Source organism: Chelonoidis abingdonii, chromosome 5, assembly GCF_003597395.2.
Source record: "Chelonoidis abingdonii isolate Lonesome George chromosome 5, CheloAbing_2.0, whole genome shotgun sequence".
Lineage (NCBI taxonomy): Eukaryota > Metazoa > Chordata > Testudines > Testudinidae > Chelonoidis > Chelonoidis abingdonii.
The window spans coordinates 43,515,714-43,533,640 of record NC_133773.1 but is presented as its reverse complement, the minus strand read 5'-3'; the positions used below and the strand labels follow the sequence as shown (position 1 = coordinate 43,533,640).

At 43.0% G+C, this 17,927-nt stretch overlaps 1 protein-coding gene across 3 annotated transcripts in view; it reads right to left on the bottom strand.

The window, feature by feature from the left end:
* AFG2A (AAA ATPase AFG2A) overlaps window positions 1–17,927 on the bottom strand; it is a 314,503-nt gene that overhangs the window by 184,363 nt on the left and 112,213 nt on the right. The window contains exon 15 of one of the 3 annotated variants that reach the window (XM_032797090.2): window positions 8,764–8,907. The exons of the other annotated variants lie outside the window; for them this stretch is intronic. Coding sequence (XP_032652981.1) covers window positions 8,833–8,907 — 75 coding nt within the window. The 3' untranslated portion in view covers window positions 8,764–8,832. Of the gene's footprint in view, window positions 1–8,763; window positions 8,908–17,927 lie in introns of those variants that run through there. 3 annotated transcript variants of the gene reach the window in all.

Here is a 17,927-nt window from a genome sequence, read left to right as displayed (position 1 = left end):
CATGTATCTAAGGTATACAGAGAAATTTTAAATCTACTTCTGGGCTTTGGCAGATGTGGGCATATGCTCACTTTTAGTCTTTGTTAGTGACAGAGACATATATGTGGTAGCAGACATGGTAGTCAATGAGAGGACAGTAACTGCACAATGAAGCAAATAAAATACAATACAGAATGCCATGTTCAGTCCAGACACACACAAGCAACTTCATTTAAATAAGTGGTGTTTCATCAGTGCTGAATTTAGTCCAGTAATTACAGAACATCAGTAACAAAGATAAACTAGAAATTCTTTGCAAGATCTCCTCAGCTACAGAGAGCCAATGATTAAAAAAAAAAAAAAAAAATTTGACCAAAAGACCCTTTCCATAAGTATGTAATAAAGGACTTGCTATAATAATCTCAGCAAATATCATTTAGCCAGCTATATCACTGCGATTAATTCTTGGTCTGCACACAGGTTAATCAGCCTGAAATACTTATTGATTACCTGCTAGTAATGATAACTGTTAGTAAATGAATCACCGCTTTATTAAATAGCCATTACCCATGTCCATAGGAAAATAGTCACAATTAGGGTCGCCAACCTTCTAATCGCACAAAACTGAACATCCTCGCCCCATCCCCTTCCCTGCCCCTTCACCAAGGTTGCACTCCGCTCACTCCATCCCCCCTCTTTCTGTCACTCACTCTTCCTCACCCTCACTTACTTTCACCAGGCTGGAGCAGCTCTAGCTGGAGGTGTGGGCTCTGGGGTGGACCCAGAAATGAGGGGTTCAGGGTGCAGGACTCAGAAGGGGACTCATGGCTAGGGCAGAGGATTAGGGTGTGGGAGGGGATGAGGGCTTCAGCTGGAGGTGAGGGCTGTGGGATAGAGCTGGGCATTAGGGGCTAGGGGTGCAGGGGGGGCTCTGGGCTGAGGCCGAGGGGTTTGGAGTGTGGGAGCAGATGCAGGTTCCAGGAGGGAGTTTGAGTTCAGGAATAGGCTCAAGGCTGGGGCAGGCGGTTGAAGTGCAGGAGGGGTTGAGGGATGTACACTCCAACCAGGCAGCGCTTACCTTAGGCAGCCCCCGGAAGTGACAAGCATGTCCAGCTCCTAGGCGAAGGGGCAGCCAAAAGGCACTGTGCACTGCCTGTGCCACCCCCGCAGCTCCCATTGGCAGTTCCTGCCCAATGGGAGCTGCACAGCCAGTGCTCGGAGTGAGGGCAGTGTGCAGAGCCCCTGGGGCACCCCGTGCCAAGGAGCTGGACATGCTGGCTGCTTCCGGGAGCTGCAGGGAGCCTGCCTAAGCCTCGCTGCACCATCGACTGGACTTTTAGTGGCCTGGTCAGCAGTGCTGACTGGAGTAGTCAGGGTTCCTTTTTGACCAAGCATTCCCGTCGAAAACCGGATGCCTGGCAACTCAAGTCACAATTTGGTCTTCAACTGTTATAGATCCTGTACTTGCAAAGAATTTACTATAAAAAGGAGAAGAGTATATCAGCAGAAGAGTGTCCTTTTTAACATAAATTCAGTTTACTTTCTTAGTTTTCTAAGGCTAGGAACTGTCAAAGAGGGATTTTAACTTCCAAAGACTATTGTTAGTTTTCCCCCAAAAATTGTCTGGAGCCAGACAACATAACACTGCTAGGTCCTAAGCTAGAATGGAAGGGGGTTGGGGGTGGGCCTGTTTACAATTACTCCATTCCTGTTTTTAATGAATCTTTCTGAATGACCACTAAGTGCTGGTTTTGTTCTTCAGGAACAAGGGAGCTATTACTGGAGGACTAAGAAAGGAAGGAAAAGGGAAAGCAAACGGAAAGCTGCCAAACTCATAAGGCGTTTCAAACATTTCAACTGCATATCCCGGAGGTAATCTGCTCCACAGGCATAAGGTTTTCCCTGCATATGTGCAGTCTTTTTTTCTTTTCCCTTTCTCTCTTACGCTAAAGTGAAACAGATGAGATAAAGTGAAACAGATAATATTAAAGCTGAGGTAAAGGTTAATAAGTAGCACTAGGACACAAAATTACATTACTAAAACACTGAGAATTAGATCTCAATCTAGCAATTGAGCAGATGTACATAATTCAGCTTTCATTATTTGCATTTTGCTAGTATAGCTATTTGAAAATGTCCAAGTATGTATGAAGAGAGGGAGTGGTTTCTGCTTTCCCTGCTCATTAGAAATTTTGATATAGTGACAGGAATCTGTGAAATCGTGCCATGACAGTGCAAGACCATTTATAACTCCACTATTATGATTTGTCAATAGCTATTTAACTACAATGGCCAAGGAATATCTTGGAGAATGTCTATGTTAAAATTCAACTCCTGAGCTCCGTTTAATTAAGAGTGAGAGTAAGATCCCAACATAGATGATCTGAGATGGTCTAGATGTCCTCTAGCAACACCAGGTCAGTCAGACACACGCTTCTGATACTTGAAAGGAGGAAAAATATTTTTGCTTTCAGGTCTTCACCCAACATAAAGAAGAAAAAAAGAGCACAAATTTTTTTTTTTTTAAAAAAACATTTTGATGGTCACTTTTATACAGTAACTGAACACAGAAAAAGAAATAAAGAAAAAAAAAAGATAGTTACAGTTCCTTTCTCTAGGAGAGAAAATTCCCATCCTAGGAAAGAAAGCATTTCCCTATATAGTCTAAATTGTATTTACATTTGTAATTCCTAGTTATTAATGGAATATACTATATTCTCTAGCTTACTGATATTTGCTTCCTTGCCGTTTATAGTCAGTGCATGCATTCTGTGATATTTTTGTAGGAACAGCACTATAACACTTATTTTTGTATAGGCTTATGTAAATAAATATTGCTTCTGAACAGAAAATCCTGCACTCAACACTGCAGGAATAGTCTCATTATTCAATATTTACTTAAAGTGTTCTGATCTGTCTTCTACCATAATTAAGGCTGCGAGTCTGTCACAGAGGTCACTTTCCATAACCTCCGTGACTTCTGCAGCCGCTGGTGCTGGCTCAGGGCTGCCCCAGCAACAGCAGTTTGGATATGAGAAGAGGCAGGAGCTGGGGGTGCTTACCTAGGGGTGGGGGGCTCCCCGGTTCCCACGGCCCACTGCCTAGAAGCTGCAGAAGGAGCTGGGTGCACGGTTGGGGAGGGGGAGCTCTGCATCACATGCTGCTCGCACCTGCAGCCCCTGCCCCTGCAGTTCCCATTAGCTGCGGTTCCTGGTCAATGGGAGCTGTGACAGGGCCAGGGCTTGTGGCGGGAGCAGCCTGCTGAGGCCCCTGACCCCTCCACTGCCTAGGAGCTTCAGGGATGCAGAGCCGGGTAGGGAGCCCTGCCAACTAACCCCCTAGCAGCAGGGAGGGTCCTGGATGCATGCTGCAGCCCGCCCTGCCCAGCAACAGCATGAGTCCCAGCCATGCTGACCAGGCCCCCCACCAGCAGGGTCCCCTGGGCCACCTCTTCCAGCACCCGTGGCACCCCCAGCCCACCATCCCCCAGCACTCGCAGCCCCTCACCCAAATTTTATTTATGGGTATTTTTAGTAAAAGTCACGGATAGGTCATGGACAATGAATTTTTGTTTACCGCCCATGACCTGTCTGTGACTTTTACTAAAAATACTCGTGACTAAAATGAAGCCTTAACTACAAATCTCATTTGGCACCTGCTTTTTGACAAAGATAACTTGTAAATATTTGCATTTCCTAGTTGATGATAATCCCACACCTTTCTCTTCCCTCAAACAGGGCACAGTATGCTCATGGGCATGCACCTATCCGATCTACTTAATGATTCTGAAATAAATAAGTCTTTAAAAGTTTCATTCTAGTTCTAAGAGGCTGGCTTAAGCCCTGAAGAATTTATATCACTTTCAAAACTTATTTAAAATTTTTATTATAATTCTGAATAGTCTTGCTATGCATATAGATAGATGTCAAATCATTTTTGGAACTCTGCTAAGCTACTGGCCTAATCAATATTCCATAGCAATAATTTCTATAAGTCAATTGTGCCCTCTGTCGAAAAGTACTTCCTTTCACCAGTTTTGAATTTGCCAGCTTTCAATTTAATTTAGTGTCTCCTTGCTACTGTATTAGAAGAAATGATGAATACACATTCCCAGTCTCCCTTCTTATTCCATTAATGTAGAGCAATCATTATTTCGTACACTTTTATCCCCTCTTAGTCACCTATCTACAGTAAATAGCCTCAGTGTTTACAATCTCTCTTCCATTTCCCAATCACTTTCATGTTCATCTCTGAACCTGCTCCATTTCCACAATATTCTTCTTGAGAGGAGGTGACTAGAGCTGACCAGAGCATTCCAGGTGAAGGCAAAAGATTTATACGAAAAAACTGTTTTCTATTCTGTTCCTAATTCAGCTTAACGTTTTATATGCTTTTTGACTGTTGCTGCACACGAAGTCAGTATTTTCATTGAGCAACATTCATTCTTAAGTAATCCTGTAGAACAAATAGTATGTGATCATGAAATCAAAGACACTATCATAATGCATAAGTACAAAGGGGTCAAATTAAGGTTGCACAGGTGGCCTTAATTCAGGCATTTCCTAATGTCTGATACTGGACTTCGCAACCTTACCCTTTTTTTTTTTAGCATATTTTTGTATGTAATTTTCTAGGCTTTTTAAAAGCAAACTGAAAAGAAAAGGGGGTGGACAGGGAAACCATCATCTGAAAAAATACTGATCCTTGGAATGGGACATCAGCCATGTGAGAACCCAAGACCTCAAGTTCTTTGGGGCAGGGATCCATCTTTTTGGTCTGTGTTTTTACAGTATCTAACCCAATAGGGTCCTGATCCATAACTAGGGTGCCTACACACTATGGTAACACAAATAGTAATAATAATAGATCGACGGCACTGACCTCATCCACTTGAGCAAGAAGAGCAATTGGCAACGGCAGACCATTATTCTCTATGAGGACAAGACATGTGTGGGGCCATAACATGCTAGTGGCTTACACAGCTATTTGCTAGACAATAGAAGAATACTAAGAATTAGAGATCCTGGTTTCTACTCCTGGCTTTTAAGCAGCGCGTGGGATCTCCTGGTTACAGACAACAAAACCAAATGCACAGGTCAGGCACGTAATTAGAGGAGATCTGATAGATCACCTGGGTTTTTGCCAGAAGTGACCTTGTACAACTTCTCACTTACTTTACTAGCAAAATTAAAGGAGTTATTTTATACTGCTGTACGGGAACTATTTAGTTCTAAAATGATGTCAATTTCTGTTGTCCTAGGCACAGGAACATTTGCAAAAGTATAAATTGATTTCAAATTTCCTCTCAAACAATGTACACACAAAATTTCACTGGTTGACATTACTCTAGGAAACATTATCTTATAGAAAAAGCAGGAAACTAGGAGTATCTGAAGAGGAAATTCCCTACATTCCCCACACGCACACTTTCAGATTAGAGAACAGGATGACAATGATTTTAAGGGTTAAATATACTGCTTCCTTAGAATGTAATTTAAAGAACAGTTGAAAACTGAAGTCAAACAAAGAGCAAAGAATAGAAACTTCTCTTCTATAGTATTTAACTTTTCCATAGTATTTACAAGCAATTTACAAAATTAAATTATATTTGCTAAAAAATCTGACTGGCAAAAGCACAATAATATAGCTAGTATTTTGAATTTGAAGGAGAAATAGTCTTTGAACTGCTCTGATAGTTATAGATTCACCAGTGCTTTTCATCTAGTTTGTCTTTGTTCTAACAAAACAGTGATCTGATAATGGAGAACACTTGTGTGTATATATTACATGGCAAACGCTAATAAAAAACAATAAAATATAACCCGTGACAAGATGCATACTTTTTGCTGCTGAACTGTCACGTCTCTGCCTTAAAAAGTTTAATTATACAGTAGTTGCTCTTAAATTATCTTTCTCCATAAAATTTGTCATGGAACGGAAAGGATAGAAAAAGTAAAACCAACGTAAAGTTAAGTGCAGGTACACTTGTTTAGCTTGTTGGTTGATTTTTTTTTTTAAACAAACAAATTGCATTTGTTTTCAGTCACAAAATAATTTGGGTAATCTTCAAAATATAAGAACTATTAAAGGGCTAATTTAACCATTTATAGACCTTTGATATTCACATAATATTGGAGTAAATATTTAAAAAAAGAACTGATTCAACAGGAGTAACATCATGAAGTTCTACACAAATCTTATAACCCACACCAGCAGTGACAATACTATTCTGTTAATCCTTATGTTACTTTTTTCTTCTCTTTTAAATCCCATTCTTTTGGGTTTCTTTCCTCTACTAACCCCCTCATTTGGAAACTTCCTGCAGACACTCCCATGTCTAACCTATGCATATAGTGTTGATATAGAAAGCAAAGTTATAAAATGGAGACGTCATTGAAAAAGGCAAAAAAAAAGATAATGTTATTTCTAGCTCTCTCCTCCCCTCCATCCCCATCATTTCCCCTTGCCGTGCTGTAGTGACATCTCTCTATAGTTAGAGCTAGATTAAAGCTGCTTTTTTGCACAACCACACGATGCAGGAGAGGGCAGGTTCAGGAAGCCTTTTCCCACCCTTGCAGGCGGAAGCTAGAATGGTAGTGTTTGTACCCTTGGGTTGAAGGTGGAGCTGTGGGGCAGTTGCTAACATGACCAGCTGTGTTCTACACTCGAATGGTGTTATGTAGTTTGGGGATGAGGCAGGGGATCTCCTACATAACTACTAGCGCTCAGATGCTGATGCCAGTGCTGAGGATAGGGGAGATAGATACACATTGCTCCTCTTAAAAGGAGATGTATGTGGCTAATATGAGCACGGTTTTCTAGCACCCTTGCACATATTTTGCCTTTTTTCTCCACAGGCCTTGCACATATTTTGCCTTTTTTCTCCTCTAGGGCCTGCATTCAAGGCACTCACATCTGCACCGACACTCTCGAACAAAGACAGTCTGGGTTTTAGGAGGTAAAAAACTCCAACCCCATTTATTTAACCAGAAACCTTAAACTGAATTAATAAATATACCAGGAAAGTATATATCAATTATGGTACACATTTATTCTCAAAACTTTCAAACTCTCCAATACACACGTTATTGAGTGAATCTGGTCATGCATTACAAAACAGTGATAGTCTTACAATCCAATTCACTATGAACATAGAGACAGTTTCTTGTTGATCATAATGATTTTTTTCTATGCGCTTCAGAACCAATTCAAGCCAGAATAATAAAAGCAAGGAAACAAAACAAATGCATAGCTGACATTTTAAAAAATTATTCTTAAAGTGCTTTCAGAGTATCATTTATGAAACACAAACAGATTTCCTTCTTTAGTAGTGTTCCAACACATTATTCTTCCGTGCTTACTTCAAGACGTGAATATACTTGCCGAGAATGTCAGTGAGGAATTTACACAAAGGCACCTCTTTACAAACCTATTATTGTGAATACAAAACAGGAAGTACAGTAATACCACCAGTATATGTTAAATAATGCTTAGTGTAAACTCTGCTCTTCAGTTAATAGCACAAAATTAACCCCTTAGGGAAGATGAGATGTGAAGTGTGCACTAAAAATAGACTCATGATAAAATGTACAGTATTTCCCACCGATTTTTTTTAAAGTAGACTATACATCTGAAGCCAAATAACCAAACTGTGTAATTTAAAAATCAAGACTAGTTTTCAAGTGAAAAAAGGTGTGGGTAAGGATGTGGCATGGCAAGAGTGAGTAAATTTAACATGTCTATTTTTCAAAGACATGGATTTATAACGACAATAAAGTAAATATTAATATTTAATGATACTGCAGTGCCTTTTGTTAATGGGTCTACATTTTGGCTAATTAAGCCTGACCACAGGCATGAAATAGAAAAGGGATGTAAATATAGGCACTCACTCCAGCCGCCACTGAAATGTAGCCATGTCTGGGATACAAAGCAGCAACTGTTGCAATAGCTTATGACAGGAAGCAAATAAAAATACCATATCCCACTGAACTATTTAACCACTTAGCTGGGATTCTACAAAACAGCACAATTAGAAGTATAAAACACAAACAAAAATTGTCCTTTACTATGCTCATTATTCATTGAGATTAGCAGAAAAGTATGGTTCCCATAAAAAAAATTAACTGATTGAAATAGCATATTATCCCAAAGTGTGAAAGATACCTCAGCACAAAACACAAATCTCTTCCCAGCAGCTACAGAGAAAGCAGACATCTTTACATTTAAAGAATTCTTAGTACACAAATGAGATGCTTGGTAAAAGAGGGATGGTAACAGAGCTCCATATTTGACAAACTAATCACCAATTTTTGTTCTTTTCAAAAAAAAAAACATTCACAGCTGCAGCCAAAAACTACAAGAGCTTCCAAACTAGGAAGATCTAAAATACAAATCCCAGATGGGCAGGAATTAAAGCTCTTCTTTTCTAATGTTTGACAAACCAGTATTTTCTTACCAATTTGTAAGAACGCCCTCTCTGGCACTAATCATCAGCCATTGTGTCTGTCTGTCTCTCTTTAGACTCATATGCGTAGCCTTTTGAAACCTTAAGCAAGCGAACTGATGCAACTTTGGTTTGACTGCCATCTGCTGATCCTACCTTTCTTCAAGTACAGGAGTCACTGAGATGTGCATGAAAAGCTTTAGAAATGCTGATGTTTCCTTTCTTAGTAGTTGGTAGAATAGGATATGGGACAGAGCTATAATGGAGGTATTAAAGCTTCAAATTAAAACACAACAACTTGGACCAACAAACTAATAAATATTAGGATATCTGACTTACCTTTATTGTGATTTTTCAGATAAGATACATTTATGATTCTATGTAAACAAAACAAATCTTGTGTGTTTTCATGAAAGGATTTTTGAGATTTTGTGTGCAGCAAAAACAGTGGCAAGAAATAGTGAAAACATGCACAACAGCTCCTTAGAGAAAGAAAAAAGAAAATTAATTTAAAATTACAGCTAAGGAATATAACCAAAGAAATCTCTGAAAGCAAGGAAGTAAAAATTAGCTTTCGACTAACTTTATAACTCTTTGGATGGAAAAATGACTCAGATTCACTTGTTGCAGAAATACTGTAAGAGTATTTCATGTTATTTTAAGTTTTCCTTTCCACTTGGTTTTATTTTATAATGTATTTAGAACAAATAAATGTCACAAATTATTTTCAAAATCTTCATGTTTGTAACTCCTTTTCCTCCAAACAACAGATACCCGATCAATTAGGTTTTCTGAAGGGAATAAACTCACAAGTACACAGCTGAGTCATGGATACTGACCAGCCCCTCTGAAGCTGCAACTATTTAGGTCTGGTCTTGTCTATGCATAGTTTTTATACCTATATAATTATTTTGTTTAACGATGTGATTTTATACACAAATAGTTATACCAATTAATCACTAGGGTGGATGCAGTTAGAGCAGTGTAAATGTGCCTTGTATCAGTATAGCTTATGTCTATATAGAATAGTATATTCCCCTCACCATACAGGAACAGCTATATACCAGTATAAGGCAGTTTTATATTGGTATAACTATCCACACTAGGGGGCTGAGCTGCTTTAACTATATCAGTATATTTAAAGTGATACAATTTGTGTGTGTAGACCAGTGCTTAGTGTAAGGGGGATGAGGAAACCCTGATGTTGTGAATGAGTGCTTTTTCTATTTGGTTTCCTTTCACCATCACCTGTTTCGAGGATGGCCAGTCAGCGTCTCTCTCCTTTTAAAAATTTCTTTCTTACCAGACTGTTCCTAATCAAAGCCGCAGTTCTTTCCTCACATTGGCAGTACCAGGAGAGGGGGGAAAAGGAAAAAGGGTCATCACATGAACACAGGAGAACTATGTTAAAACCCAAAGTGCTTACAAGTTCTAAAAGAAGATACTGTTTTTAGCCCAGTTAGTGGTTGCAACAAGAGCAGATTATGGTGCTAATATGAGTCATGTTTTCTGGTCCTTAAAGCCCTGATTCTGCAAACATTTAGACACGTTTAACTTTAAAGCTCGGCACACATATAAATGTTTGCAGGACTGGAGACCAATTAAATCAGTGGTTTTTGAGAAAAGCAAAAAAACTTGAGCTTGGGTTGAAGACAGTTCAAGTCTGCCCAAGATCCAGAATGATCAACTCTTTTGTAGCAGTACTGGTAGAAGGAAAAAGATCTATTTCTATTAATTGCAAAGCTTTTCTAATTTTCCATTTTAAGAAAAGTACTATTTACAAAAACTTATATTTTATTTAAAAATATTGTTGAAAGATTAAAATATCTAATCTAGCTTTTCCTAGCTACTCCAGCTGTTTCTGCTCTCATTCCATAGCAGATAAGTGGTGAGTAGCTGGCAACGCCTGTTAAAATACGGTTCTGTTCTGAAATATCACTGTTCAAATGGTACTGCGGGTTTCTATATTTGTATCTCAGCATCTTCCGGTTAAAATCTGTTCAGTTTACATGACAAATGTTCTTCCGCACTACAAGACCTGCAAATGTAACCTGGATCTGAAAGTGGGTTCATTCTTTCTTACGCGTTAATCACCAGAAACAAGAGTTATACAGTCGTGCTGCAGGTATGCAGCCATGTCACTGTGAAAGGAGCATGTCCTCTGATGTCAATGTTTTCTAGTGGAGCGCCAGGTCTACACGCAAAGTGTGTTGAGAATTGGGCTTCTTTGCCCCAGAAATGGATGGGGCATCTCAGAGAAGTGAGAAAAATGGGGAACAGTAGGGGGAAATTTTGAATGAAAGCGGCATCTGTATTTCCTCCCATCCATTCAGGGAGTGGCATCATCAACACAGAATGATGGCATAGAAGCTTAGGTACCTGAAAAAAGAAGTACTTAAAAACGAAAATTGGCATTTAAATCTTTAACACATTTAAATTACGTGTGTGAAAATACGGTACACTGTTCTAAAAAATGAAAGCTTTGTGCAACCCAGCAGAGAGTACTACGTGCCTTCATAAAAGTAAATTAAATGGTCATATAATCAGTGCAGTAACATGTTTCAGGGTGTATGCTTGCCAATTACGCACACCTTGTGTGTTGACTGATGAACACACACCCAGGCGTGTGTTTTTGCTTACATATGCCACATGCTCACTTATTAAGTCATGGAATAAGACTTGTCTTGCAGACTGGCTAATGTTGTCTCTTCTTGATCTGTGGCTTCTGCAGAAAACATTCACTAAAAAACAACTCCTGAAATAAAGTTGAGCTATTTGTGATTTAATTCCCCTCCTTCAAAAAAGTCTCCATTTTCTTTATCATTATCAGGTGCGAGCATCTCCATTTGCTTTATCATTATAATTTATCTTCTTTGTGTTCCATTCAGCATTTTTCAACATATTCTGCTATCTACTAGGAAAGAAATCAAGTACAATAAAAGTTTTCTTCCAGATTTCCCCTTTCCAGTACTAGCTGGAAAGCAATGTACTGCAACTACAGTTTATTGTACAAAACTTGCTTGATTCACTGCTACCTCTCTCCTCACTACCTTAACCCAGCAAAGAGTCCTGTAGCACCTTGTAGACTAACAGACGTTTTGGAGCATGAGCTTTTGTGGGTGAAAATGTCTCCAAAATGTCTGTTAGTCTATAAGGTGCTACAGGATTCTTTGCTGCTTTTACAGATCCAGACTACCACGGCTACCCCTCTGATACTTGATACCTTAACCCACTGGTTTATAGCAAGATGCAATAGATGAATGAAACAAAAACTTGGCACGTAACACCTTTCTTCTATTCCAGTCTGTACAGTATATAATACAAGGGGCCCTGATTCCTGACTGGGAATTCAAGGTGCTAATGTAATGCAAATCATAAATAATAAATAGTAATGCTATACATCCCTTTATTAGCCAAACGTGCTCTTGCAGCCCTCTAGACAACACTGAATATTCGATAAGGTTGATAATATGATGCCTGATTTAACTTCTAGCAATTCTGTTTTTTATCTTTTATGTATAAAAGATTTTTTTTTGTTCCTCTTTGAAATAATTGTGTTTATTTTGCCTAAACATTTACAAATTTTTAAAAGTTCTAGAGGAAAATGTAGATGACACACCAAAAAAGAAACATGTTTCTGTGTTCACTGGGAACCAGCTTGTGAAAGTCTCCAGCTTCTCCTACAGCTGTTCACAGGTCTTAATTTCATGCAGATACCAATATCTAGACTTGTAGCTCATCTATCCTGGCCATGACTGATGTTCAGACATGGTGTGACCATTGTCATGCTTATTGGTCTGCTCCTTTTATTTTTCTGTATCAAAGTGCAACAGTGCAAAACAATCCGAACTGTAAAAGTTCATTATAAACTGTATGTTGCCTTCTCTAGTATTGTTGGGCCAATTGCTTGTCTGAGTCTGCTTCTAGACAGTAGCATGCCCTGGCAGGGCTTATGTAGGGAGACGAATACATATGAGTCTTCTATAAAACTTGTATCTTGTCACATAATGCAGATCCTTTGTATCTTGTCTATTTTTCTCTATAAAATATCAATCCTTCTAAATCCTTAACAATGATATGGAGAGTTGATGTAGTTAATAAGCCAAAATTGCATTTCTAATATTGACATTGTAAAATTTGGCTCTGTAATAGAACATATTCTTCAACAGTTAGTTCGGAGAGTCACCCAGTTGCTTAAAAAAATAAGATCAATAGCAAGCCAGATTTATCGCTTTATTTTTCACTACTGTGAAATAACATAGGGATAACTTTGTTCAGCAATGAACACAGACTGCAGTTTTACCTTAGCACGGCAGTACAGCATCTAAAAACTCTTATGCAACTGACCACTGACACACTCTGGAAGCCTATTCTAGCTGAGAAGTTTGGTATCCAATTATTTTAACTGAATACTGCTTTATATACAAGAAAACTCATACACAATTATAATACTGTTGATTTCAGTTTATGATAGAAATCAAGAAGTTAAATATCCTTCAAATTCATCTCTTCTCCACCCACCTCAAACCAAAACAATTCCAAGTTTTCAGTTATAGGTATCACTAACTTTCTCAAATTCAGTCTATGCTCAGTTCAGAATCTACTCTAAGTCAAAGTGTTGCACTACTGAATATAGAAACATCTGCTAACTGCATAGCTGCATTAGAACACCAGTCAGCCTTTATGGGTAAAACTGAACATAAAAATAGCAACAATTTTAGCTCTACTTATAACTACTACTTTCTAGGCAGATACTTTTCTCTCCAATTCTGAAAATATCATGGGACGGATCTTGTAGGAATCTCAACAGCACAGCGATCGGCCGCTACAATGAACAGCTGCAAGGATTTCCAGAACAGCTTGGTCCGGTCCATGTAGAAGGCCAGTGCCCTATGCACATCAAGCGTGTGAAGGCATTGGAGGAATGGGGTTTAGGACAGAGCACCGAGAGGAAAATGTTCTGTTTCACATGAAAGGAGGAGACCATCTTCGGGAGGAATGAGAGGTGTGGGTAAAGCTGGACCTTATCCGTGTGGAAGACTGTATATGGGGGTTCCGAGCTCAAGGGCCTGAGCTCCGAGACACGTCAGGCTGACGTGATAGCTACAAGGAATGCTACCTTCCATGACAGGTGAGGCCAGGAACACATGGCCAATGATTCAAAGGGAGGTCCCGTGAGATGGGATAACACTAGATTTAGGTCCCATTGCAGAATGGGGGACCTAGCATACGGGAATGAATGGTCCAGGCCTCTTAGAAAGTGGGAAGTCATAGTGTGAAAAGAGACCGATTGGCCCTGCACCGGCGGGTGGAAGGCCAATATGGCCACCAAATGTACCCTGACAGAGATGGGAGCTAGTCCTTGGATCCTAAGGGACAGGAGGTAATCAAGGATAATCTGGAGCGGTGCGGATGATGGCGAGGTTCCACGCTGCGCCACCCACCTAGAGAATCTGGACCACTTTGCCAGGTATGTCTGCCATGTGGACAACTTTCTACTTTCCAGTAGGACTCGTTTGACGTCCTCTGAACACCTCCCCTCCTCTGCATCTAACCACTGAGCAACCACGCTGTCAGGTGGAGCACGGCTAGGTTGGGATGGAGGAGGCAGCCTCCTTCCTGGGAGAGGAGATCCGGGCAAAGCAGTAGCCTCTGTGAGGGGGCCGCTAAGAGGTGCAGGAGGATCTTGTATCAGTGTTGTCAGGCCCAGTCCGGGGCTATGAGAATAACCCGCATCCTGTCTGTTTTTACTTTTTGCAGGACCTTGCCGATCAGGTGAAAGGGTGGGAAGGCATAGAAAAGCTGGCCTGACCACTGCAGGAGGGAGATATCCAAGATCACCCCCTTCCCGACTCCTTCCCTGGAGCAGAACTGGAGACAGCATCGGTTCTGATCAGTTGCAAAGAGGTCGACCCGGGGAACTCCCCACTCTTGGAAGAGCTGGTGAGTGACCTCCGAGTGGATTGACCACTTGCACTGGTGGGAGAAAACCCTGCTGGGGCATTCGGCTCACACATTGCGGATGCCGGGTAAGTGGAAGGCTCACAGGGAGATATTGTGGGCTATAGAGAATTCCCATAGGCTCAGAGCTTCCTAGCATAGGGCTGAGGAACGAGTCCCACCTTGCCTGTTAATGTAGTACATCACAGCAGTGTTGTCCATAAGGACTCTGACCACCTTCCCGCGAAGATGCATGCTGAAAGCTACACGCACCAACCGTATTGCCCTGAGCTCTCTGGCATTTATACGAAGGGACAAGTCTGAGGCCGACCATCTCCCTTGGGTTTGAATGTTCCCTATATGAGCTCCCCATCCCAGATCCGAGGCATCTGACACCAGGTCTAATGATGGGGAGGCTTCCCAGAAAGGGACTCCTTGCAGTATGTTGCACAGGAGGGACCACCATTGTAGGGAGGCAACTACCTGGGGTAGTACCGTGATAACTTTGTCCAGTCCGTCTCGGGCCTGGGAATACTGGGAGGCCAGCCAGGGCTGGAGGGGCCTCATTCTGAGCCTGGCATGGCAGACCACATGTGTGCATGCCACCATGTGCCCGAAGATCTGAAGGCACGCTCTTGCCATTGTCAAGGGGAAGGCCATGACCAAGGCAATGAGACCTTTGAGGGTCTTGAACCTGCCCGGACGGAGAGAGGGTGTGGCCCTTAAGGAGTCCAGCAGCACCCCTATGAATTCTATGCACTGAACTGGGACTAACACAGATTTGTTCTTGTTCACCACTAGGCTGAGATCTGCGCATGTGGACAGCAGCAGTTCCATATGGGCCTGCATCTGGGACCAAGAGCTGCCCTTGAGAAGCCAATCGTCCCGGTATGAAAAGATCTGCACCCTTTTCTGCTGGAGGTAGGCCACTACCACTGCCATGCGCTTGGTGAAAACCCTGGGTGCCGTGGATAGACCAAAAGGAAGGACCATGAACTGGTAGTGATCCAACCCCAACAGGAACCTGAGGAAGTGCCTGTGCCCCTCGAATACAGGGATATGGAAATACGCATCCTGAAGGTCCAGGGCCGCGTACCAATCCCCCGGGTTCAGGAAGGGAACGATAGAGGCCAGAAACACCATGCAGAACTTGGAGCAGACCATAAACTGGTTGAGATCCTGTAGGTCCAGGATGGGCCTGAGCCCCCCTTTTGCCTTTGGGATCAGGAAGTACCAGGAGTAGAGGTCTCTGCCCTGGAAGTCTACTGGTACTCTTTCCACCAGCCCCAGATGAAGCAGATGTGCCACCTCCTGCCCTAGGAGGTGGGCATGCTCCGGGTCCCTGGGGCTCATTAGGGATGGGAGTGGTAAGGTGAGGGCGAAGTGAACTGCAACATGTGACCTTTGGAAATGTTGTTGAGGACCATTGGTCTGACGTTATATGGGACCACTCCACTCGGAAGGAAGACAACTGGTTGCAGAACACAAATTTTATTAATCGGAGGGTCTCCCGGGCAACAGGCCTGCTGCCCACGTTGCAGGGGGGGACTGACGTTGAGATCAACGCCTCTGGTCTCTCAGCTTCTTGGATGGAGGCTCGTATCTGCCCTGTGCAGGTGGAGCTGAAGTCTGCGGCCCGGGCTTGTCCTTAGCCGGTGGGACAGAGGCCCAAGGTTTGCAGGGTGGTATGGGAATACTTCATTCCGTGCAGACGGACATCCGTTTAGTCCACAAACAGTGCTTTCCCATCAAAGGGTAGGTCCTGCATAAGGGACTGGGCCTCCACTGACAGCCCTGAAAGGAGGAGCCAAGATGCCCTGCGCATGGAAATGGCGGAAGCCATTGAGCAGGCTGCTGTATTGGCGGCATCCAACCTGGAGGGTTGCTTTTGCCGCTGCCACCCCTTCCTCTAGCAGAGCCTTTTTTGTCCCGCTCCAGAGGAGAGGTTCAAACTTTGGCAGGGATCCCCATAAGTTAAAGTTATACCGGCTCAGTAGGGCCTGATGATTGGCCACCCTGAGCTGGAAGCTTGCCAAAGAATAAACTTTCCTGCCAAAAGTATCCAGTCTCCTGGTGTCTTTATCCTGGGGGGTGGGCACGGACTGGCCGTGTCATTCTCAGTGGTTTACCAATTCCATCACCAGAGAGTTAGGTGTCAGGTGGGAATAGAGGTACTCATGGTCCTTAGCCGGCACAGAGTACTTCCTCTCCACCTTTTTGGAAATGTGGCAAATTCCTGCTTCCTTGGCCCCCAAGGTCATGGAAATGTTGGCTACTTCCTGGTGAGAGGCAGGGCTACACGGCCCAGTGCAGAGGACGACAGCACATTGAAAAGGGAGTCAGTCGGGCCCTCCATCTCCTCAGTCTGGAGCTGGAGGTTGGACGCCACCCTCTTAAGGAGGTCTTGATGTGCCCTGAAGTCCTCCTGTGGAATGGGCGGCAGTTCCGTAATGGCATCACCCGGTGCTGGAGAGGGGGCTGGCGTGGAGAGGCTCAGGCAGTACTGGTGGGTGTGGGAAAGGGAGGGGCGGCCCCCAGAGTCCGGGCGCAGGGCTGCCAACTCGGAACCTGTTGACTTGACCCTCTGCCGGGAAGGGGAGGCTGAAGGCCTCAGGGATGCTTTGGCCACCGAGCGGGTTCCCGTCTGGGCGGGCATCTGCAGCCACAGTGCCCCTTGCCACTGAAAGATTGGGGGGCCCGATCATGACATCTGTTCCAGTGGAGCCGCACGACCTGGTTATGGACCTGAGGGGGATTGAGGGCTGCCTGGCTCGGGACCACTTCACATCTCTCCTTTTCTTGGCACTGTTGTGAGACGGAAGTCTTCCCTTGGTTCTTGGAAGGAGAGTGGTGCCAGCTAGTGGAGGGGACTTCGCTACGCACTGACGACACGGTACTGGGTCCGCTCGGCGTGCCGGGGTAGGGGCCAGTGTCGATTCCATCAGGAGAGAGCGAAGCCTGATGTCCCTCTCCTCCTTAGTCCATGGCTTGAATGAACTGCAGATCTTGCAGCACTCACTCACGTGAGTTTCGCTCATGCAGCGGAGACACTCAGCATGCGGATCACTTCTGGGCACAGAATGGCAACAGGTGTCGCACGACTTGAAGGCTGGAGCATGGGGCATGCCCCGAACCCACTCTAACTATTTGAAAAACTACTAAAAGTAACTGTACCACTAAGGTCAACTAGAGAAGCTGCAGCAAGGCTGAAGTAAGACATTCTGACTACCTTCACCGGCAGCAAGAAGGAACTGCGGATGGAGGGAGCACGCGGCTCCCCGTATAGCGTGATATAGGGGCGCCACTCCAGGGGTCGCAGCAGTGGTCCCCCAGTACGGGTACTGCTAAGGGAAAAACTTCTGACACTGGTGCATGTGGCCAGTACACACACCTACTGTGGAATACACATGAGCAATCACTCGAAGAAAGATCATTTTCCTCTTGATGTTTGCCAAAGGAGGCAGCAGTGGTGGCAGCAGTATGAGTGTTCACCATCATCTTCCCGCAGAACCTATGGTCCATATTTAATCATTCCAATCCCCATTCCCTTCTCTCCTTCATT